The 22,766-nt window shown below is 34.1% G+C and overlaps 2 protein-coding genes and 1 long non-coding RNA gene across 5 annotated transcripts; 2 read left to right on the top strand and 1 right to left on the bottom strand.

Moving 5' to 3' along the window:
* The first annotated feature begins 1,475 nt into the window (after positions 1 to 1,475).
* Positions 1,476 to 10,166, top strand: LOC120081461 (Melibiase family protein). The gene is made up of 15 exons (XM_039036344.2): positions 1,476 to 2,386; positions 2,681 to 2,739; positions 3,200 to 3,256; positions 3,341 to 3,375; positions 3,694 to 3,797; positions 3,923 to 3,995; positions 4,722 to 4,780; positions 4,865 to 4,930; positions 5,037 to 5,120; positions 5,546 to 5,610; positions 5,692 to 5,774; positions 7,763 to 7,853; positions 8,613 to 8,671; positions 8,927 to 9,067; positions 9,743 to 10,166. Exons 1-15 carry the CDS (start codon positions 2,181 to 2,183, stop codon positions 9,851 to 9,853), a joined length of 1,293 nt encoding a protein of 430 aa, XP_038892272.1. The 5' UTR covers positions 1,476 to 2,180; the 3' UTR covers positions 9,854 to 10,166.
* Positions 10,167 to 12,454: 2,288 nt separating this feature from the next.
* On the bottom strand, positions 12,455 to 18,075 carry LOC120081414 (Pentatricopeptide repeat (PPR) superfamily protein). 3 transcript variants are annotated; one of them, XR_016530671.1, is made up of 7 exons: positions 17,867 to 18,057; positions 17,587 to 17,719; positions 17,384 to 17,445; positions 15,121 to 17,232; positions 14,753 to 14,992; positions 13,420 to 13,536; positions 12,455 to 12,851 (listed from the first exon to the last, which is right to left on the bottom strand). XR_016530671.1 is itself a non-coding variant. In XM_090315531.1 (4 exons), the coding sequence occupies exon 3, from the start codon at positions 17,217 to 17,219 to the stop codon at positions 15,159 to 15,161; it is 2,061 nt and encodes a 686-aa protein (XP_090171657.1). In that variant the 5' UTR covers positions 17,220 to 17,232; positions 17,384 to 17,445; positions 17,587 to 18,075; the 3' UTR covers positions 14,961 to 15,007; positions 15,121 to 15,158. The 3 variants fall into 3 exon arrangements, 1 of the variants encoding a protein (XP_090171657.1); XR_016530672.1 differs by lacking the exons at positions 14,753 to 14,992; positions 15,121 to 17,232 and having other exon boundaries at positions 17,867 to 18,051; XM_090315531.1 differs by lacking the exons at positions 12,455 to 12,851; positions 13,420 to 13,536 and having other exon boundaries at positions 14,961 to 15,007; positions 17,587 to 18,075.
* A 1,739-nt stretch (positions 18,076 to 19,814) lies between these two features.
* LOC120082179 (uncharacterized) lies at positions 19,815 to 22,220 on the top strand. Its single transcript, XR_016530880.1, has 3 exons — positions 19,815 to 21,028; positions 21,110 to 21,403; positions 21,655 to 22,220. It is a non-coding gene; the product is annotated as an uncharacterized LOC120082179 (long non-coding RNA).
* Positions 22,221 to 22,766: the final 546 nt, after the last annotated feature.

Here is a 22,766-nt window from a genome sequence, read left to right as displayed (position 1 = left end):
TCCGAAATGTAGAAAAATGTCTTCTCTTTAAAATTTTGGAACCTCAAGCCCATCCATTTACGAGAAGATTTTGGAAAAAAAAATTGTTTTCTGATGATCATATTTTTATAGCATCCAGGTGTATTTTGACATCAAATACTAATGACAAGTAATTATTATCATTATATCAAATGCTACAAATTCTAATTTTGTAATATTTTTCATAGTAACACTATCACAATATTTACATTATAAATTTAATATATATCAAATATGTAAAACAACATTTAATTTATTAATTATAACAAAGAGGGAAAACTGACATACCTTTAAGACCTATCTTTTAGCGGAGAAAATGACAAAAGCTCGTGCTGATAATGTGTTGTGAATTTGCGAGAAAAAACGAGGCACAACGGGAATACGAATATTAATAAATATATAAACAAATAAAATAAAATAATGATAAATAAATAAAATAATAGGAAATAGGAAATTTCTTAAAAAATCCCCACTTTCTCTAAATTTGATGGAGTTTCAACCAATGTATATATCACTACAAAATCCACAAATGACCACTTATTTATAGGAAATTTTGGCAAGTAGGAAGTGGCATGCTTGGACACTATGCATAGGTGGTTGAATGACACATAGCCAACACATGTGATAATGAGAAAATGACATTTGTCATTGGACACTAAGCATGGCTCTAATGGGCATCTATTATTATTATATAATATTTACAATAAAATTGATGAAATTTTAGAGAAAAAACTAACAATAGAGTTTTTTATTGATTGAAAATTTGAAAAATTATTTCAAATGGTAAAACTGTTGAAAATATTTACAAGATATAGCAAAATTTTAGAACTATCAATGATAGACGTTAATAGACACTGATAGATAGACTTCTATCAGTGTCTATCAATGTCACTAACAGACACTGATAGAAGTCTATCAGTGTCAATCAGCATTTATCATTGATAGTTCTAAAATTTGGTTATATTTTGTAAATATTTTGGTTCATTTTTTTATATTTGAAAACAGCCCTGAAATTTTTGTATTTTTGGCAGAGTTGTTTTCCTATTTTATTAATTCAATAATTACAAAAGTGGGAGGTCCAACTATGAGTTGTTAACTTGTGTATTATTCATTAAGCTATATATGAATTGAGCAAGAATATAGAATTTAACTAGTTGAGCTAAGTTTAGGTTCACATAAGTTTTTTTAGTACAATAATTTAGAATTGGAGAATTCGAATATCTGATCTCTTATTCAGAAGTATATGTCTTATGTTAATTGAATTAGTCTCATGTTGGCATACTAAATTTTTTTCTGGAGACAACAACTGGAGGTGAGAGAATTCAAACCTCTAATCTCTCGAGTCATCTCTTAGTAAAAGGAAAAAGAAAAAAAAAAAAGGTTTTATATGAGTTGAATAATATTCCTATTCGACGAATTGACATATAAGAGATTCAACCTTTGAATGACTAAAAAAAGACAGTAATGATAGAGATTTTATTTTGTATTTGGGAAGATAGAGCTTGTTTAGTCTGCTTCAAAAAATCTATCATCAACCTTAACTATACAATTTAGTTAGGAATTTCATCGTAGAAGGCCCAAAGAAAGAAAGATCTCAACATAGAAGGCCTAAAGATTTTATTCCTTTTCATTTTGTCATAAATAGACAAAACAGAGAGAGATTTCAAAGTAGAAAAAAAAAATCCTTGAAAATAGAAACGTGAGGAACATGCTTACCTTAGTTTAACGATAAAAGCTTCAACAAATATCATATTATCTTGTTGATTAACAATAAAAGCTTCAACAAATATCATATTATCTTGTTGATTGACCATAAAACTTCCACTTGTAATCTTACTTTCCTTGTAGAAATTTTCTATTACATTACATTTGTCCATGTTTAACAAATCAAGAGGGCCCAAAATTACAGATTTTGGTTAGAGAATTATCCAGAAAAAGGATTTGATGCCATTTTCTCGTGTGGGTCAACAAGAATCTTCTAGTTACTTTAATTTCTTGAGCTCCTCCAGCAAGAAACTGACCCAATTTTCCATTTAATCAAAGGGATAAAGTAGATTGATAGATAATCCGACCCTTCTCTGGAAAAATCTCTCTCAGTTCCCTCATTTACTTTTTTTTCCTTTTTCCCTCTTCTGGAAGGAAGGAGATTGGAGCATCCATTAATGGCGAACAGAATAAGGTTTGAATCAGTGTTTTTACTGATTTTGTCACTCTCGGCGGCGTCTGTGGCGATTGCAGAGAGAAGAGTGTCACTATTGAATGGTTATGATAAATCGATTTTCAAGTCATCATTTCATCGGATTTATGATACCTCCAAGTACGGCATATTGCAGCTTCAAAATGGCTTGGCTCGAACGCCTCAGATGGGGTATCTTTCTTTTTCCATATCTCTGAATTTTCTTAGTCTCCTATAATTTTCCCTGTCTTTTGAACTACTGGGTTATAGTGCATTTCTAATTTTTAGTCATGGAAAAAGCTTAGAAGTGATTTGGGGTTTCGTTTGGGAGTGGAACTTGTAGAAACTTTTCAAATTTTGGATGAATGGGGAAATCAAGTTTTGTTTGCGGGCTTTGCCAAACAGTTTATGGACTTTATGTTTTTAATGATCAGTGGTTTTCAGGTTTGTTTTGAAGCTTATAATTGTCTTTTTGTATCCTTTCAGATGGAATAGCTGGAATTTTTTCGCCTGTAATATTAATGACACTCTTATCAAGGAAACTGGTATCTTTCTTCCTTTCTTTCTTTAACTCATAATCTGTGGATTGATTGATTTGGAAAAGTGGCAGTGAAAGCTTCTTATGCTTAGTACATCTTTAAGTTTATTGGTTACATTTTGCAGGTTAATTTGCTTTGGAAAGAAATATTTTCTGTTTGAAATGGAAGACTGAATATAAAGTGAAGTTTTCTAAGAGGATGAGAATAGTTATTTGAGTTAATTTGCACAGTTTTTTCCTTCTTAAGCTTTTCAGTTTATCCTGCTAAAATTTATTTACTTGTGAAGTATAAACTTGTTAATTCATCGGACTATTGTGCATACAAGCTGAGGTATAGAGTTCTTTAATTCATATTTGAAAATCATCACTTTGCAATGGTTGAGTTTTGTGTCACTCATTCCTCAACAATAATGGTCTTTCTCTTTCTTGCTTCTGTTTCAACATTATTTGGATATTGGTTTTGACAGCGGATGCACTCATTTCTTCGGGTCTGGCTGAGTTAGGTTATGTGTACGTCAACATAGGTACATTTCCAGCATGTTTGAAGTGCCAACTTTTCTTTACAATTTGTTTTAATTTAGTACTTACTATATTTTAAATAAGTGCAGATGATTGCTGGAACACCCAAAAGAGAGATTCAAAGGTTATTTCAATTCCATTTTGTGGAAGAAGATTTGACTGTTCAATGTTTGAAGATTGTTTTAACAAGAAACATTGGATGGAGATGTAATTCTCCAATTTAATTTTGATCCTACCCTGCCTGTGAACTTTCTTGAGGCCCATTGTGTAAATTAATCTTGTATGAATGTGAAGTGACAAACAGTTCAAACTCATTGATGCAATCATAGAAACTACCAGCAATATCTTACAAGAAAAGAGTTCTACCTGATAAACCATGGAATAGGGCTTTTCAGTGCCATTGTACTAAGATCTTTGTTAAGGCTCCCATCCTTGTATGCAGGATCAACTGGTTCCTGATCCTAAGGCTTTCCCATCAGGAATTAAACCTGTTGCTGATTATGTACATAGTAAAGGCTTGAAGCTTGGAATCTATTCTGATGCTGGGTAGGAAGAAATGTCAACTTAACTTCTAAAGCTTAAGAGTTAAATGTTATCTCTCTCTTCTCATATATTACTTTATAGAAGGTGCATTCTGATGACTTTTATTTTGATTCTCTCACACCTGACAGTCTTTTCACCTGCCAAGTTCGAGCAGGGTCACTTTACCATGAAAATGATGATGCGCAGTTGTTTGCTTCTTGGGTGAGTTATTGTAATTTAACTTTTGATGTTGAGTGATGTATTCAATACTTTTCTTAAGTAGCATGTATAGTTTACATATACGGGTTTGCTGGTTCTTGGGGCAAGTATAAATAAGGTAAAAGGATGACTTTGAGAAAATGAGTTCAAACCATAGTGGCTACATACCTAAGACGTTAAAATTATACCATTTTTTTAACAACCAAATGTTAGGGGGTTTGACAAACTGTCTAGTGAGATTATGAAATGTGTGCATAAGCTTGTATGGACACTCATGGATATCAAAACGGGGAAAAAAGGTAATCTGCAGATAGGCGTTTTGAGATTCTTTTTCTCTGGCCTCATCATCCTCAATCATTAAAGAATTTTGTCAATGGTTTTCTTCTTAACAATTTTTAATGGTTCCTTGTAGTCACAGTCTTACCTTTTCGAGGGTGGACATCTTTTCTCCCTCCAAGATGGATTTTGATGGCCTAATTTGACCTTATTTCTTCATAACTCATTGGCCTATTGAAATATACTCTTTTTTCTTGTTTGAATGACTTATTGGACTGTGCTTCCTCAAAGCATAATATGTAGATTTTAGATTGACATTTTCTTGTTTTAATGAACAAACATTCATTTATTTTGAAATTTTATGTTGTCCATAGAATTCTACTATCACTTCAGTTTTTAAGTTCATTTTATTCCATCTGATTTCGTAATTTTCTTCATATTTTTTTTTTCTAGGGGATTGATTATTTGAAGTACGATAACTGTTACAATCTGGGAATTAAACCAATAGAGCGGTTTGTACCTCATTATACTCAATAGTTTATTTGATTGTAAATTGGAAGCTTCTTACTGATTTGAAGTTAACTTATGACTTCTAGATACCCACCTATGCGTGATGCACTAAATGCAACTGGGCGTAGTATTTTCTATTCAATTTGTGAATGGTACGCTTGTTCTTATAGACATCTTTGCTGATTTTTTAATGTTCTTTTCAGTCTTTTTGTTCCTGTCACCTTTGAATTTATTGGGCTATGATTTTGCTGCTGCCAGGGGTGTTGATGATCCAGCATTATGGGCCGGCAAGGTTGGAAACAGTTGGCGTACAACAGATGACATTAATGATACATGGGCAAGGTCTGGTTCTAGCCCTTTCCATCAATATTCCTTCTTTACTGGATTTTTTATCTTCTGTAATTTCCCTTAAGTCATTTTATGTTGACACCATATTTTAGCACATTGCTCGAACTTCTGAGCAGAAAAACTTTGAACTGGTTAGAAAAATATTGGAAGTCTTTTTTTAGCTTGATTACTTTGCCTGCATAGAGTTGCTTTTCAAATTTTTTTATGGAACGTAGAATTAAGACAGTTTTCCTCTGTATTGATTTTAAATTCTTACAAAATTATTTGTTAGTTGTGATGGAAAATCCTTGTGATGGGCTTTGTAAGCTCTACCGCTACCATATCTTTCGTCTCTTTCATTTTCAAGTGGTGCTAATTCTAATTTTTATCTATTATGATGCTGATTTTTTCTTCTTTTTTTTGTGTGTTTTCTGTTCAAGCATGACTACTCTTGCAGATATCAACAATAAGTGGGCAGCCTATGCAGGACCTGGTGGCTGGAATGGTAGGAATATGATTTTGTCTAAAGGTGTTGATTTCTCTGTTTGTTTATGAGGCTATATTTATTCTAACCTTTTCTGGACAGATCCGGATATGTTGGAAGTTGGTAATGGAGGCATGACTTATCAGGAATATCGTGCTCATTTTAGCATATGGGCTCTGATGAAGGTTTCTCCATCCCTTTCTCTTTATCATATGACAGTATGATAAATTCCAATAGAGTTAATCTACTCATCCTGTGTTGTTTTTTCTACAGCTCTACATATGCATATTCATATAGACATGCTAATCCATTGACCATCCTACGCTTATATTTCTTAGTTTTAAACATCTTATTCTCTTGAATCTAGTTCCACATAGATCATTAACTGCCCCCGCCCCTGCCGTCCCCTACTTGTCAGCGATGCTTCAGCATTCTCTTTCTGGGGAAACTACATTCCACAATGACTTGAAGGCACATGCGTTAATAATAAGTTGTGTAGAATTCTATGCTGGTAGGGTTAAGGGAATTAATATCTTGCCTGAACAAAAGAAATAATAAAATTGATAAGGAAATATTATTCTGTCATCTTTGGCAATTTCTGTACATCTCTTCTCAAGGTGGTTAGAAGATGATTCTCATATCTAACTTGCTAAAACTAGAAGCTAGTTATATCGAATAAAAAAGTTGAATTAGATTTCTTTCAGGAAATGTTTGATAATCGACATCTTTTAGGAATGTCGGAATAAATATTAGTCTACCATCACCAACTTTCATGTTTATAGTAGCTGATGGTGAAAATTAAGTAGTCAATCCAAGCTGTTCTATCATTGTTTCTAAATTCAGTCTCTGCACTTGCAGAAAACTTCCTGTCGTTTGATGTTCCTCGTATTGCCAAATTACCTGGAAAATAAATTGATACCATTTTGTAGATCTTCTATTTGTTAAATTTTGTCCAATGGTGTTTTTACATATTGTTTCGTGACCTTGAGAATAAAATACATTTTCCATGCGACTTTTGATTGTGTTTCAAGATTTTGCTCAAGTATATGGAGTATTGTTCAATAGGAGAGTTCATTGATGGATCAAATAAGCTTAATAGAATCTCTAATTCAACCTTTAGTTTTTAGTGTTTGTTTATTATGCAATATGGAGGGGGAAGAAAAGATGTTTTTAAGTGAAATGCTTAATATAAGCATATTGGAAAAAAAGTTATTTAAATGCTTGCTATAAGAACACTCTAAGTACATTTGATTGCATTCTTGAATTTCTCAAACAACCATTGATTATTAGAAAATTTTGAGAAGTTCTTTTAATCAGTCAGAAGCATTTTTTTTACCACTCTTTGAAAACAAATCTCTTTTAGTCCATTATTGTCTGGATAGGCATGTGTCATCTGTTGCCAAATCAGTTGACAAACTTACCTTAGTGTGGTTGGGATTACTTCAGTTGTTTTAGGAGACTTCCCTGCTCCCAACAAGGCAAGGGCAAGACACTATACTATGGTAATTGCAAAATGACGGATTGGTTCCTTTTTTTTCTTTTTTCCAACTTTCATAGTGTGCTAGGATTTGGTATGTACCAAGATAACATTTAAGTTTAAATCCTTGAAAAGATCAAGTTCTTCCTTTGGACAATGGTTTAAAGGGAAGTTAAACCAATATTGATGAGAGTTAAAAGAAGATATCCCCAGAGTCATAGTTCTCGATCCTCAAATATGTATTTTACTTCCATAAAATGTCTGCGAAATTTGATGGGGGCTTTCAATCTCAATTGTGTGGCTCCTCATGACATGGAAGAGGACTAATCACTTTCTGCCAATGCCACTTATGTTAAGATTAACTTTACGTTGCTCGGGAACTGAAAGGGGATCCGGCATCATGTTATGTTGGACTATGAATACTAAAATCTTTGGTAGTTTGACATCATTCTGTAATATGCATTTCTATGCATGTGTGTTTCGCGATAATGAAACTCAATTGGTTCGGACCCTTGTCACACCGTGTACATGTTTACCAATTGATCTAGTTTTTTCCTTCTATATGCCTGTTTACAAGTCAGTGGGAAATAGTTTGCTGCCTATAAGAAAACTGGAATTAAGGCTCGCCACTACAAATAAAATGTTCATCTTGTTTTTTGTCCTTTAATATCTCAAATTTTTAGCCTTAATGTGCAGTCCCCTCTTTTGATCGGTTGCGATGTTCGAAACATGACTAAAGAAACTTCAGAAATTCTTAGCAACAAGGAGGTCATTGCAGTAAACCAAGGTGAACCATATGTTTCATCTTTCTTTCATATCTCATTGTCTTGAGCTGAAGCCCTCTCATTGTACTTGTGTAGTGTTTGTTAGCTTTTTGGTTGTCTCTCTCCCTCTCTCTCTGTGTTGCCTTTGCACTCTCTCTCTGTGTTGTCTTGGCATATTTTTTCATTTCATTGCCATGAACGTTGGTTTCTTCATTTTAGAAATTATTATAAAAATAAAAAATGTGAATTTCCACTAATAGAACTGTTTAGTCTAATTAATTGATTTTTTCTCAACATTGATACCATTGATATTTTCTCTCTTACAAATTACAATGTCCATAGATTATTATTTGGATACAACTTAAAATTGCTCACCAAGATAACCTATAATGTTCTTAATTTAGGCTATGTTTTATAACCATTTGGCTTTTGGTTTTTGAAAGTTGAAATTGGCTTTTGGTTTTTGAAAGTTGAGCTTGTTTTCTTATGCTTTCTTTACCAATTTTTTTTTTTTATGGAAACATTTGAATTCATAACCAAACTTCAAGGATAAAAAAAAAAAGAAGTTTTTAAATTCCACGTTTTTTACTCTGCAAATCCTTGCTTGGATTTTGAAAATATCTCTAAAAAGTAGATAACAAAATAAAGCAATCTATAAGTAGAAGTAGTGTTTCTATTCATTTTTAAAAATGAAAAACTAAACACCAAATAGTTATCAGACAGGGACTTAATTATTTGTTAATCAAAAGTGAAAATAATTTATTAATACTTATTATATGCAGATCCTCTTGGGGTCCAGGGAAGAAAGGTTAAAGTTTTTGGAAAGGATGGTTGCCTTCAGGTATTCCAGTTTTTGCATTATCTTATAGATTAAGATGACAATATTTACTTCTATTTGATGTAGAATATGTCAAGTTAATTAGTGGAAACATTTTTACCTTGTATTTGATGTAGAATAATGTCAAGTTAATAAGGCAAATGTTTTTTTTTTTAAACTATTTGAGTTGTATTACTATGCTTTGTACATGATTAACTAACAATGTTAGTTAGCTCAGTTAGGGGTGAATATTTCAGAATGTTAAGAGTTTTCTTACAGGTTTGGGCAGGTCCTCTATCTGGAAGCCGCTTGGCTGTTGTTCTTTGGAATCGATGTTCAGTTGCATCAACGATCACCACGGATTGGAACGTACTTAGGCTTAAACCCAACACTATTGTCTCAGTAAGAGACTTGTGGCTGGTAAGGGATCTGATCACTTGAGAGAGAATTTTCCTACAAGTAATCACTGAAATTTTTAACATTAAGATTATATGCATAGACACTCGTTACTTTTGAATCTGATGGATTTACAAGTAGTGGTTAGGTTACCACTTGACAAGAAAACTCAAGAACAACCAAGAACACAAAAATACTAAAAGATAGAAATATATATTACAATATCAAAGAAGAAGCTATAACATCATTGCCTTTTGAGATGACTATACTCTTTCAAATTCCAAAAAAGGAAATTCTAACACCTTGTTCCCATTCCCCTCTCTCTATTTATAACCCAAAGATGCTAACAAACTTTCTGGCTAAATACTAATATGCCCCTTACTAATGGCCATAACAATTATCCTATTATCTTCCTAACTAGGGTGTTACATAGGACTGGTAGAAGCATGTACAACCGACACGTGATGTTACAACTGGCCTGTATCGAAACCCATCTTAATAATCCGGCCATATTCTTCTCTAGTTTCTTTTTCATTAGGTAGGAGAGGAGACTCGATGGTTGGGTCCATTTTATGTCACCATTTCAGTTGCAATCAGCTCATACAAACACACAATTTTTCGGAACAATAGCCTGCCTTCACTTCTTTTAATTCACTTCTCAACCTTTTTTGTGCTAATTCGGTAGCTCGACTCTTGCAGCACGAAGATATTGCAGGAGATGCAGTGGCATCATTTGGAGCAGAAGTTGATCCTCACGACTGTAAAATGTTCGTCTTCACACCTGTGGCGACGTCCCGTGCTGAAATGTAGATTATCCATCCTCAACTGTCTGAAACTCACAAGTGATCCTCCTGCCACCATTCATGTGCCATTGGTGAAAGTTGATCCATCAGAACTGGAGAAGGTAATAAATCAATAATTGGGCTAGCCTCATTCTGGTGCATTGTAGCTATTATGAGCCAGTTGTATGGTTTCTGATGGTTCATCTTTGTAAAGGTACTAAATTATTTGTTTCAATTGGGTATTGAAATGAAATACAAGGTAAAGGGATTCTAGTTGCTTTGTGATGTGTTTCTCTCTCTGTTATTGTGCCTTGAATGACAAAAGATACGCCTATAGAGTATTTGTCTGTGTTTTGTTGTTTCAAATGTGTTTGGGAAATTGGACCATGTAGCTAATTTCACATTTACTTCGGTTTTTTATGCATCTTTTTAAGAAACTATCCTAATTTTAATGTGGTGGGGAAAGGTTGGAAATAGCACGTTTAAGTTTTTATCTTACTAAACTAGTATCTTTTTCTAAAACTCGTAAAAATAGTTTTTTTTTTTTTTTTGTCTATATCGACCATGAGATTTTTGTTAAAAAATCAACTTTTTCTAACTTATTGATTATTTGAGGTTTTCTTGATACATCTTGTCAGATTATACATCGAGATTATATACATCTCGGTGTTAATCCCGGGTAAAATAATATCGAGATTCTATATATTTGAGCTTTCTTGGTGAAATCTCGGACATAATTAATATGTTCATGTATTTAAGCTTTCTCATTGAAATCTCGGGCATGATTGACATTGAGATTCTATATGATCTTTCCCAAAAATTAAAAATGTTGAATCAATTTGGAAAATCTATTTTGATAATTGGAAAATCCATTCGGAATTTCATATAATTGTGAAAATAAAAAATTAATAAATCTCAGTGTGTAATCAGGTGAGATGTACCTACCAAAACAATCGATAAGTTAGAAAAAATTGATTTGTTAACTGATTCTCGGTGGGCAATCTCGTTCGAGATGGATTGAAAAAAAACTATTTTTACAAGTTTTCAAACAACGTATTAATTTTGTAAAGTGAAAATTTAAACGTGTTATTTTTTATGACTTTCTAGTGAATCGCTAAGGATCGAGCACACACCACAATCAAATATAGAGCTTCCTTAAACATAGTTACATAAAAAAGTTTATGAATATTTCACTCCTAAACGAGGGAGAAAGAGTAACACTTTTGAAAGAGCAGGTAGATAATACTAACAATTTCTTATGACCTCTTCATTTATAATAATATCATGTATGTTGAGGTCGACCTTGTTTTTGTTTCAAAATCATCAAATAACTAAAAATTAGTGTTTGTTATAAAAATGAACCAAGAAAGACAATACAATACAGTCACGTTATGTAAAGGTAATTGTCTAGAGAGATCTATTGTACGCAGATTCAACTATTTTAGGGATCGACTACTTGATCCTACTACATTAAATATTAAATTTTGAGTGATCATCGTGACTTGAACCTATTTCCTGTAAGTCATTTACTAAAACGTTCATAAGAAATTAAGTAAAGAAAACAAGGAAAAGAGAATGTAGGAAGGAATAGAGAATAAAATGTTAAAAAATGCTGCCATCTGAACTATTTATGTACATTCAGTTATATCCATACTATTATGTCGTTAACTATATGGTCTTGTTTCCCATGGTTAAAATTTTCAAGTGAAAGATTTTATTCCATTAATTAGAAAAATAAAATAGCCTAAAAAAACAATGTGTGGAATTGGAAGGAACATTACCATATCAAAACGATAACCAACTTCTAGACTTTCCAGTTTAGAGGGGCACAATGGTCGTTTTCGTTTGTCCTCAACAATAGGGTGATAAGTTATCGTTGACATTGTTTATGCATAATAATGTAGACTAAAATTCCATTTGATAACTATTTTAGTTTTTGAAAATTGTGCTTCTTTTCTCGCTATTTTTTAATTATGATTTTCAATATTTGAATTCTTAGCTAAATTAAAAAATATATAAAAACAAAAACAAAATTTTGAAGCATGTTTAGTTTTCAAAACGTAGGTTGAATTTTGAAAACACTCTCAAAAAGTATAAACTACAAACAAAGAAACCAACCTACTAGTGCGTATGACTAAGGTAATGACTAATGAGATGGGAAATAGGAAAACTAATATCATTTTTCAAAGATCCTAATATCACATGTTATTAAAAGTCTAAAGATTTTTTATAGCATATTTGTATAGCCATGACGAATGCTATAAAGAGTATGAAGATATAGCATATACATATTGCTATGAGAATATTCTATAGCATTAATTGTTAAAGTTATCTTTATCATATGATAGTTTACTTTCAACACTAGCATATTCTCAATGTTATCTTTTAACACATAGTAACCTTTTTTTTTAATGCTATTATATCATAATATAGCTTTAATCTTATACATAAACAAACTTACTTATTGAAATTGTAGCTTATTTACTTTACAAACACTTGTTTTTAAGCTGAATATACACATGAAATACTTCGTAATGGATGCATCAAATGCGATGACTTCCTTTCATTGTTTATATTTAGTAATCAATTTACATTACAAGCTAATGAAATTATCCAATAATACAAGAAATACATCAAAAGTAATTTACAAATATACAATGTTCACAGTATATACAATACATCAAATGTTCAAGATGTCATAATAAAAAGTAAACTATTTGGTGGAATAGTGACGTTATGTATAATATCCTCACTCTCAATAGTTACATACAAGTCTATATAACATAAAAAAGCAGGATGCCCATGGCGTGTACGTGTGGGATGAACCAAATCCTCATTGAATTTAATCATGGAATTGAGTTTCCACTTTTGATCTTTTTCATTTCATCTACCTACGTAAAGAGCTTGGTTGTCCAGCAAGATCAAGTCAAAAGCCAGATTATGAGTCGAATTGAGTCAACCCAAGGACCAAATTTAATGTTCAAGTTGCTGCTTGAGGAGAACTTTCAAAACTTCACATAGTGATCCTGAGATGAAAGCAAAAAAACAATCATTCAAAAAAAAAACAAGCAAAAAGGGGCAGATTGCTTGCCTACAAATTACTTGCTTAGTTAACATAGTTTATTGACTTCAAAGAAAATAATCCTGCAATAGAGTACATTAATTTGCATGAGTTGTATTGTATATAGGTCGTTTGCCCTTTTTTGACATTTGCTTGTGATATGTGGTATATAAATAACATAGTGTATAAACTTAAAGTCATTATATAACATAAAAAGTTCAAAATTTTTCGTTGGAAGGAAAAAAAATCCAGATACAACTAACAACTCATCAAAATGAAATTGAAAGCAAACATGAATTTTAAGTTGTTACAGTATACAAAAGCCACCCGAAGAACAACTAACAACTTAAATCCAAACAATCTATTTTTCAATCCCTTCTCTAAATTATACATTTGCACCCAGAGAAAGAATTACTCAAACTAAGTTCAAAAACCTTTTAATTTACCTTATAGCTGAACTTGAGGATCTTGAAATAGAAACATAGTTAAACTAATACCAATACAAATATAGCTCAAGCTTATAGTTTACCCACCTTGTGGCAATGGACATCTTTAGTTTAGTTCCTTTTCCAATATACTGCCATGATGGGTCAAACTTTTTGCTCCCACAACCATGGCATTTGAACACCAAGAATGAAACTAATCCAATCCTTCAATGACAAGTTGACAAATTAGTTCATTTGTGAAAAAATACATCATAACCAAGAGGAAAAAAGAAAAGTAAGAAGCAGAGCATTATAAATTATGTTGTTGGAGGGGGAAACAGAAAATATACAGTTACAATAACCAGAAAAAAAAAAGATATGAAAGTATATCCCCATAACTAATAAACCAATTGATAACAAGCATGTATGAGAAAATCCACTCTAGGAGGTATATTGAGCACAACCAAAGAGAAATTTTCCTTTAGTCAATACACGACTGCTGTTAAATAACGGTTACTTTCCAACTCTGCTAAACCTTCGATTCAAATCATCTAGAACCACTCAGAGCCTTAAAATATGCATTGGACACAATAAAGTCTGCATGAGTCTGTAATCACCATGGCGGATGGAAATTTTACAAGATGTTAGAATCTGCAAGGGGAAAATCTCTATTTCATAATTCAAAATAAGCCCCAATCCTCTTAGAAGGCCTTTAAAAATTAGGTGATTCCGCATCTGGATTCCACTTTAGGAACATTTCATTACAATCTTGCATGTCACAAATAGAAGAAAAGTGACAATGCTAAATATCTTCAATTTTGAATAAGCATTTCTACCATTTCAACCTTCAACAACCAGATTAAACTTCTTATCCAAAAAGAAAACAACCAGATTAAACTTCTTATCCAAAAAAAACAACCAGATTAAACTTGTCTCTTTTTAAAATATTTATTAAAAAAAAAAAAAGAACGTTTCACCATTGCCCATTTAAACCCTCCATGTGATATCCAGCAACATGAATACTAAATTCCATATTAATCCAATATATTGGTCTCTTTAATGCAAAACTTAAAAGAACTTTTACATTCCAAGCACAGATAGCTATTCAACAGTCTCTCATGCGATTTCCTAAACAAGTACACCACCACCTCATCCCAATACCCAGGACCTAGATATCTACATTCACAATCATTTTGCCACAGGTTTGATCATCTAATTAAGCATCCAAACTTATTCACAAAGAAATGATCTGAGCATCCCAACAAATCTAATCATCAAGCTCTTCCCTTCCTTTCATATCACTCTCTTTAGAAGAGACACAAAACGAATTCATCTCGATAACTAATCAAACAACCCAACTATGCAACAAAACTGGATATTTCACTTTTGAATTATAGCACGTAAGCCCAAAGTAGTATTCATAGACTCTCTTCAAGATTACCTGGTTTAATCTCAGAAAAACTTGCCAGATTCAACCTCCTTGGGCTGCTTCTCCTCCCTTATTTCCCAAGCAACTTGGAGCCGGAGACTTCTATATTTTGGAAGAACCTTTGATTCAAAATATCTAAGTATGGTTTCAGGAACTGGCTTGGAAGATAAAATAGACAGGGAAGACCAAAGCACCATTTTCTGATTTATCTTCTTTCCTCTTCAGGATTATGATTTGGGCCATTTTAAATACCTGTTATATATAAAGCTACATCAAATAGAAATTGTATCGCTTCAACTACATTGAAGATTCTGTCGCTGCTCATGACTAAGGTAATGATTAATGAGATAGAAGAAAGAATGCAAATAAGAGAAGTTTACCACATGCAGAATGTTGCGATCATCTTGTTTCTCCAACATTATATATATCCATTGGCATCGATCTGAAGATTATATGCAAGCAAGATTTCTTGAAGCTTAGAAGTGGCACTCCCTATTGGATTGATAGCTCTTTTTTTCTGAAATCCGAGGACAAGTGCACAATGAGTAACATTGTTCGGAATGATACTGCTTTCAATCATCTTCTTTACGAAATTGCAACCTTCGTCCACATTACCAACACTGCAAAATCCATGGATTAGAGTATTGTACAATATCAAGTCTGGACTTAACCCAATGTCCAGCATTTTACAAAATAGAGCATTTGCTTCGTCCATACGTTGTTCTCGACAATACCCACTAAGAAGGGCACTGCAAGTAACAACATCAGGCTTTACACAATTGTCAGTCATATGATACCAAAGAAGAAAAGCTTCCTCAAAGTTTCCCCTTTTGGAATATCCGTAAATGATATTGGTGTATGTGACAACATCTATACTGAAATCCCTCCTGATGAGCTCATCTAGAATATCCTTTGCCTCTTTAAGAAACCCTCGCATAACAAGACCATTAATGAGAGTGTTATATGTCACTACGTCAGGGGTAACATTGGTAGATCTCATCATATCAAGGAGTTCAAAAGTCTTATGCAAGTAGCCCTTCTTTCCATATCCATCCATCAAAATATTATACGTGACAACATCAGGTTTTAAACCCTCAATAATAATTTTTTGGAACAAAACTTCAGCCATTTCCACATCTCCACACTTGCAAAAGTTATCAATGAACAAAGTATACGTGATAATAGATGGTTGTATTCCACTTTTTATCATCTTGCACAGGTAAGAAAATGCTTTGTTTATGTTTTCCACTTTACAATAGCCTCCTATCATGGTTGTGTAACTAACACGGTCTGGAACTAAGCCCACCTCAAACATTTCAAGAAAAACTTTAGAAGCTTTTGCCATGTTACCTTCCATACATAACCTTGTTATAAAGCTATTGTATGTGAAAATATTTAGGGGAAGCCTAAAATACTTCAATATTTTACAAGCTATATCTGACTTTCCTACTTTACAATAACCATCAATAACAGAACTCATCATAACTGAATCAGGGGAAACACCAAAAGCAATCATTTTAAACAACAGTGCGGTGGCTTCTTTTAATAGAGAAATTTTGCAAAGTGAGTTGATCATAATAGTGTAATCAACTGCATCAGGCTTAGATCCAAAATTCCTCAACTCCAGAAGCACTTTCCACCCCCTTCCCAGATTACCTTTTGCACAATAGTGATGAATAAATAAATTGATTGAATAATTTAAACTTATACCTCGCCGGTACATTTCTTCAAGAAGATCCCAAGCCAACTCCAATTGATTGGTTTGTAATAAAGCTTGTATCACCGACTTGTATACCCATATAGAAGGAAATATGTTAAGGTGCTTCATTTGACCCATCAATATAAGAGCAGCCGTTACCATCCTTTCCTTGATATAACAGTGAACCAGCATGCTGCATGTGGTTTCCAAAGTCTTCCTTTCAGTATGTGTTTCATACAAAAGTTTCAGCAATATGGTTGAAGATCCCTCTTTACTACCATAAGTTTTAGCTAGGTGTGACATTAAATCAACTGCCCTATGATTCATATTCCCAGTAACCAAAATATGCAACATCTTACAGATTGACTCCAGCGACTGATTAGATCCAGATAAACATCCTGACCATTTGAAGTAGTAAAGACAAAGTCCAGCATCTGAACTATCCTCAAATAGAATGTCCAAAATCCTTACGGTCTCAAATTGTTTCGGATGCGAACCAAGATTAATCCCATGGTTCCCAAGTATCAATTTTATTGTTTTCATTTCATCCTGATCAGCTTTCTGACCTTTAGATACTTGAACTTCATTGCCAAAATGACTTTGTTCAACAGAGTCATTATCATAGTTTGTAGCCATCGGACATTCAAAAGTAAAGCAGCCATCGTCCACATAGTTCAAAGAAGACAACGCAGAATTGGCTGTTGCAGAATATCTACATCCTCTTTTTCTTCCAAAGTTGAGCTTGGAGCAGAAACTTATTTTTGAAAATGCACTCTTCATGAAGAACCAGAAACTAAAAACAAATGAGCTAAATAAGAAAAGTAGCAATATACTATAAGACCCATCATTACTGTTCTTATTAAAGAAGCTCTATATGAAGAACATAGGCATCATAATTTCAAAGCTGGTTTATAAAATGAATGGCGATAGAATGAAATCCTTACCCCGTTTGAATGCAGTACCAACGTTGATTCGATATTTACTTTCGTCACCATATTTCTCTTATCTGTTAATTGCAAAACATCCCCACCCATTCAAACACCAGTATATTTAACACAAAAATAGGAAACTTCAACTAAAGAAAAAAAATTATAAATTTATAACATCCAAGCTGCAATCAGAGTTTGAAATTTGAAATACACTATACCTGAAACATGCGGAGAAGACGAGATAAAGCAGCTAAGACGCTCAAAAGTTGGAGGCGCCAAAATGGGAGAGGCCTCAAAAGAACGACGAAACACTGAAAGCTTGATGAGGAATCCAATTGATGTTGAAAAATGCTGAAAAGAGGATTTTCGGCATTATTACACGAGCCGAAAATCAGTAAACAACCCAAATGTGTAGAAATTTTCTCCTAAGTCAAAATAAAGGTTGAAGTTTGAATAAGAAGTAGCCTTCGGGTTTTAGCCGCCGTCCGAAGTAGTTACTTGTTCAAGTCGTCGAAACGCAACTCCATCGCCGCTGCTGCTGCCGAAGTCTCCACCTCCATCCGATGGTGCGCCGCCGTCTGAGTCTCCGCCTCTGTCCGATGGTGCGCTGCCGTCTGAGGCTCCGTCGTGGTCGCCGTTCAATGGAAGCCCGTGTTCACCGAGGAGCAGGAGCAGTCGCACACGAGAGGATTTCAATCGCAAGGTACAATTAGATTTTTTTTTAGGGATTTTTTTGGAAATTTGTATAGATGACCCTTTTTTTTTTTTTTTTTGTCTAAAATGTCAAATGACCGATTTTTAAAAAATAATATCAATTGACCCTCTGTTGACATCATCGTCATATCAAATTACGTAAATTACTCTTATCTCTTCGTCTTCTTACATTTTTACTGAAAACCAACCAAAACTAAAAACTCTTCATTCAAATTTCCTAAGCGTAACGGCTTCGTATCGCTCATAAACTAAAAACTCTTTAGAATCCATCATTTGGACTTGCAAATGATTTCACTGTCGCCGACAAATCGAATCTGATTGGTAAATCTTTCGATCTGTGCCTGAAAATGGTAATGGGGCTTTTTGGGTCATTCTGGGTTTAGAAATACAATGAATTTATGGTTTTTTTTTTGTTTTTTTTCGATGTGTTATGTTGTTGAAGACGAGTAAAAAGAGTTTGTGAGTGAGATAAGTGAGAGTGAAATCAGCGAGAGCGATACTAGAGAGAGCAACACCATAAAGGGTGGGTCATTCTAGGGTTTAGAAATATTGTGACCTTTTGGTTTTTTTTATTTGTTTTACTGGTGTTCGATGTGTTCTGTGGTTGAATACAAGTAAAAAGAGAGAATGTGAGCGAGTAAGTGAGAGTTACTAGAGAAAGCGACACCAGCGAAAGCGATACCAGAGAGAGCAACACCAGAGAGAGCGATATCAGAGAGAACGATACCAGAGAGAACGATACCAGAGAGAGCGATACCAGTAAGAGCGATACCGGCGAGAGCAATACCAGTGAGATTGAAGCCAACGAGAGCGATACCAGCAAGACCGAATCCAGCGAGAGCGATACCAGCGAGATTTAAACATAATGTTTTTTACAATTTTTTTTCTGTAGGAGTTTACTGATTGAATCTTTATTTCATGCAAGAGTGATTTAAGATGGCAACACGTTTCAGAATACCCGTAGTCGACCGATTCCAGTCAAGTAACGAGCTTGGCCCACATTGCTAATGCAAACAAGATTATGAAGAAGAAGCTTACCCCAAGGCAGTTAGAGAAGTTCAAGAGAACAGTTTTTGGGTGATTTGTAGACGTTGACATGGTGTTTAACAGCCCAATTATTCATCATATGTTGCTGGGAGAAGTGAAGAGGACGAGATCTGACTTAATGTCATTCTTTGTTTGTGGAAAGGTCGTCACTTTTTTTAAGGATGATTTTTTGTTGACTGGTTTGTGGCGATCCCCAATGCGAGTTGATCAGAATGAGCAGTCCTCGTATGAACTTGCAATCAAATATTTTGGTAATCGAGTGACAGAGGACACCTTACATGTCCATCTATTAGAAGAAAAATACAAGGAGTTGGAGTTTGAAAATGATGAGGATGCTGTGAAGATCACATTAGTCTACTATATTGAGGTTGCAATGATGGGAAAGAAAAAACAGAAAAATGCAGTGGACCTCAAACGTTTTAAGGACGTTCAAAACAAAGTACTACAACAGTCTTGATTGGGGTACCATTATTTGGGAGTGGACACTCGATGCCTTAAAGATTGCATTGGATGATAAGAGTAGTCTATACAAGATGAAGGAGAAAGGAAATAAAAATTACGTTGTGAAGTACTCTTTGCGTGGATTTTCACAATCGTTTCAGGTAAATTTGCCTAATATAATAATCGTGTTGTTTGATTTAACATTAATATTTTTCTTAATATATGATAAATTTTATTTAGATATGGACGTACAAGATCCTAGCTACATCGATAGTTGGGAACATTGCAGAGCGAAGGAGCAAGGTGGCTTTGCCTCGCATATTACGATGGTCATGCTCCCACTCAGTGTCCTTCAAAGTACTCGAGAGAGATATTCGAGTCTAACAATGTACGTTTACCCTATGCATAATATGTTTATTTAGTTGTTAAAATCACAATAACCAATTTACTGGGTTGTTAATGCAAATAAAGGTTAAAGAGGGTATTGTCATGACAGACACTTAGGGGGAGTTTCGGGATACCCCAGTGGACAGACGACTTATATTTGATCTAGGTGCCCATGATGATAGTCCTGAAAGTGGCAATAGGTCGAGTAGTGAGGATAGTTTTGAAAGTGATAGTGATGATCATCGTAGAGGTAACAATGATGAATGTGGAAAGGTGGAGAAGGGGGGTGAACACAAGTATTTCGAGCACGAGGATGCTGAATGTGGAAGAGTGGAAGGAGGGACATATACACGTAGTGATGATATTTTTCATGATGTGGTGGGGGACATACGCGATGAGGACGAGTTGAGCCCACCTGATGTCTATCTTGTAGACTCTCATAGAGAGCGATCTATGGATGAGGAGTGTCCTGAGTGTGCTGCCTGCAGGGAGGGAGTCAATCCCAATAATTATATTTGTTCATACCTACGGACCATTGACAGCTCACTATCGAGGTTGGATGACTGTATATCGAGTTTAGATAGTCGTGTATCCAATATAGAGGAAAACATGATAGACATGAAAGGACAATTGTCGGTCATCCTGTCACTGTTGCAGTCTATGTGCGAGGTTTGCATTTACTATCATTTTATGTCTTTACGTATTTAGTTTTTATGTGTTCGTGAACTCATCATTTTACTTTATAATTGAAGGGTTCCATGGTGAATGAGGAGACAACAAGGTCACCCATCCCATCTCGGGATCCCGATACCACTAATGTGACTGTCTCTGATACTCCCATCCCCTTGTAGAGCCTTAAAATACTACCACTTCACCTACTCTCATCCCTTCTCTAGAGCCTGATACCACCACAACATCATCCACTGAATCAAACCTATAGAGACCGATGTCCCACAAACAGAGGCCAACATGTTTGACTTACTCACCATGCCACATACAGAGGCCGACATGTCTGACATGCCAGAGGCCGACACTTCTGGTATTGTTACGACCACAGAAGGAGTTACACTGGTAAGTAATTTATTGATTAGTAGTCTTTGTTTATATTTTTATATTTTTTGACGAGTAATTTTTTGTTATCTGTTTATGTAGGAATCTTGAATAACCACTCATAAGAGAAAAGTTGTTGATAAATATACACCTCTAGCTCAAGTAAAGAAGAAAAGTGTGGTTAAGCATTCTATCCCAGGTATTGCTACGTCACTATCCAGAGCGATTGTCGCGTACAATGTAGCACATGACATTCCACACAATATCTTTACAGAAATGATGGGCTGGATTTTAGACGAGAATACTGACAACAGGGTTCGAGAGAATTCCTTTAAACCACTTGCCAAACAATTTTTTAAGGAATTGATTTCCACAAATTCGTGGGTCAAGTGCGATGTAAGTTTCCTAGTTTTGAATTCTTTACAGTTGGATATCTTGTACTTTTACTAACATAGTAATTTTTTGTGCAAACCATAAATACTTTATTTCATTTTATGAAAGAAAAATTTTATACCTGGCCTGACATGTGCATGCACAAGTTCACCATCTTGCCAATTGATGTAACGGTAAATTTTGATATATTTTGTTGTGCAGGGTCATTTTACTATGGTATATTTCGTTACTTAGCTTCTCATTTTATTTGGCAGAGTCACCTTAATGCTCGTGGCGGAGTATTTAAACGAATAAAGAATAAGACGAGATCGGAGGCTGCCCTAGCATGAGAGGATGAAGACACGTACAAGGACTACGTCACCGACAAATTCGATGTCAAATGGGCATATGTGAATTTTGTTTATACGGAAATGAATATCAGTGAGCACTGGATGGTTCTTGCAATGGACATTAACAGAGGCCATATATTCGTGTTCGATTCACTTCCGTCATACACACCAATGACAAAGTTGGTGAATTGGCTGGAGCCATTAACTATCACAGTATCATCCCTACTTCACTATTGTGACGTGGATCGCTCAAAATCGGACCTATCCACATCCCGTTGGAAAATATCGCAACCTATTAACTTCGACATACAGCACGGATCGCTTGATTGTGGCATCTTTGCAATAAAATTACTAGAACATCTGGTGACTGGTGTTGATCCGTCCGTAGTCACTCAGGAGAAAATGAGTGAATATAGGATGCAGTCAGCGTGTCAATTGTGGGCGAACAATCTGTATTTTTTATGTGTATAAAACATATATTTTTTGTTGTCTTTTTTGTGTATGTAAAAACATGGATTTTTTATGTATGTGAAACATGTATAAAATAATTTTATCAAAGTTCAAAGTTCAATATTATACATTTTATCAAAACATGTATAATTGAGCTACTGCTCTTTTCATTATATCAATAGTATATAAAACATCATATCAAAATTCAAGGTTCAAAGTTCAAGCATTGAGAGAGCCAAATTTTGATAGAGAGCCAGATTTTGAGAGAGAGCGAAACTTTGAAAAAATAGAAAGTATGTTACAAGATGAAGATTGCTATTATAGAAATACTCCAGCTTGTTATTGTTTTTTTTGTTTACTCCTACTTGTTATCGTTTTTTGTTTACAGAAAGTATGTTACAAATATGAAAAACTAGAAAGTATGTTACAAGATGAAGCATGTTACAAGTATGAAAAACTCTTCTTTGGGGCTTGATCAATGGTATTTATAACACATACCAATAGACCATTACAAGATAATATGAGAGTATGTTAAAAGATGATGTATGTTACAAGTTTGTTATAAACTAAACTAGATGAGAGGTGTT

This window comes from Benincasa hispida, chromosome 7 (genome assembly GCF_027475165.1).
Source record: "Benincasa hispida cultivar pf3 chromosome 7, pf3_genome.v1.1, whole genome shotgun sequence".
In the NCBI taxonomy this organism is placed as follows: domain Eukaryota; kingdom Viridiplantae; phylum Streptophyta; class Magnoliopsida; order Cucurbitales; family Cucurbitaceae; genus Benincasa; species Benincasa hispida.
The sequence above is the reverse complement of the archived record's forward strand: the minus strand, read 5'-3'. Positions and strand labels throughout refer to the sequence as shown.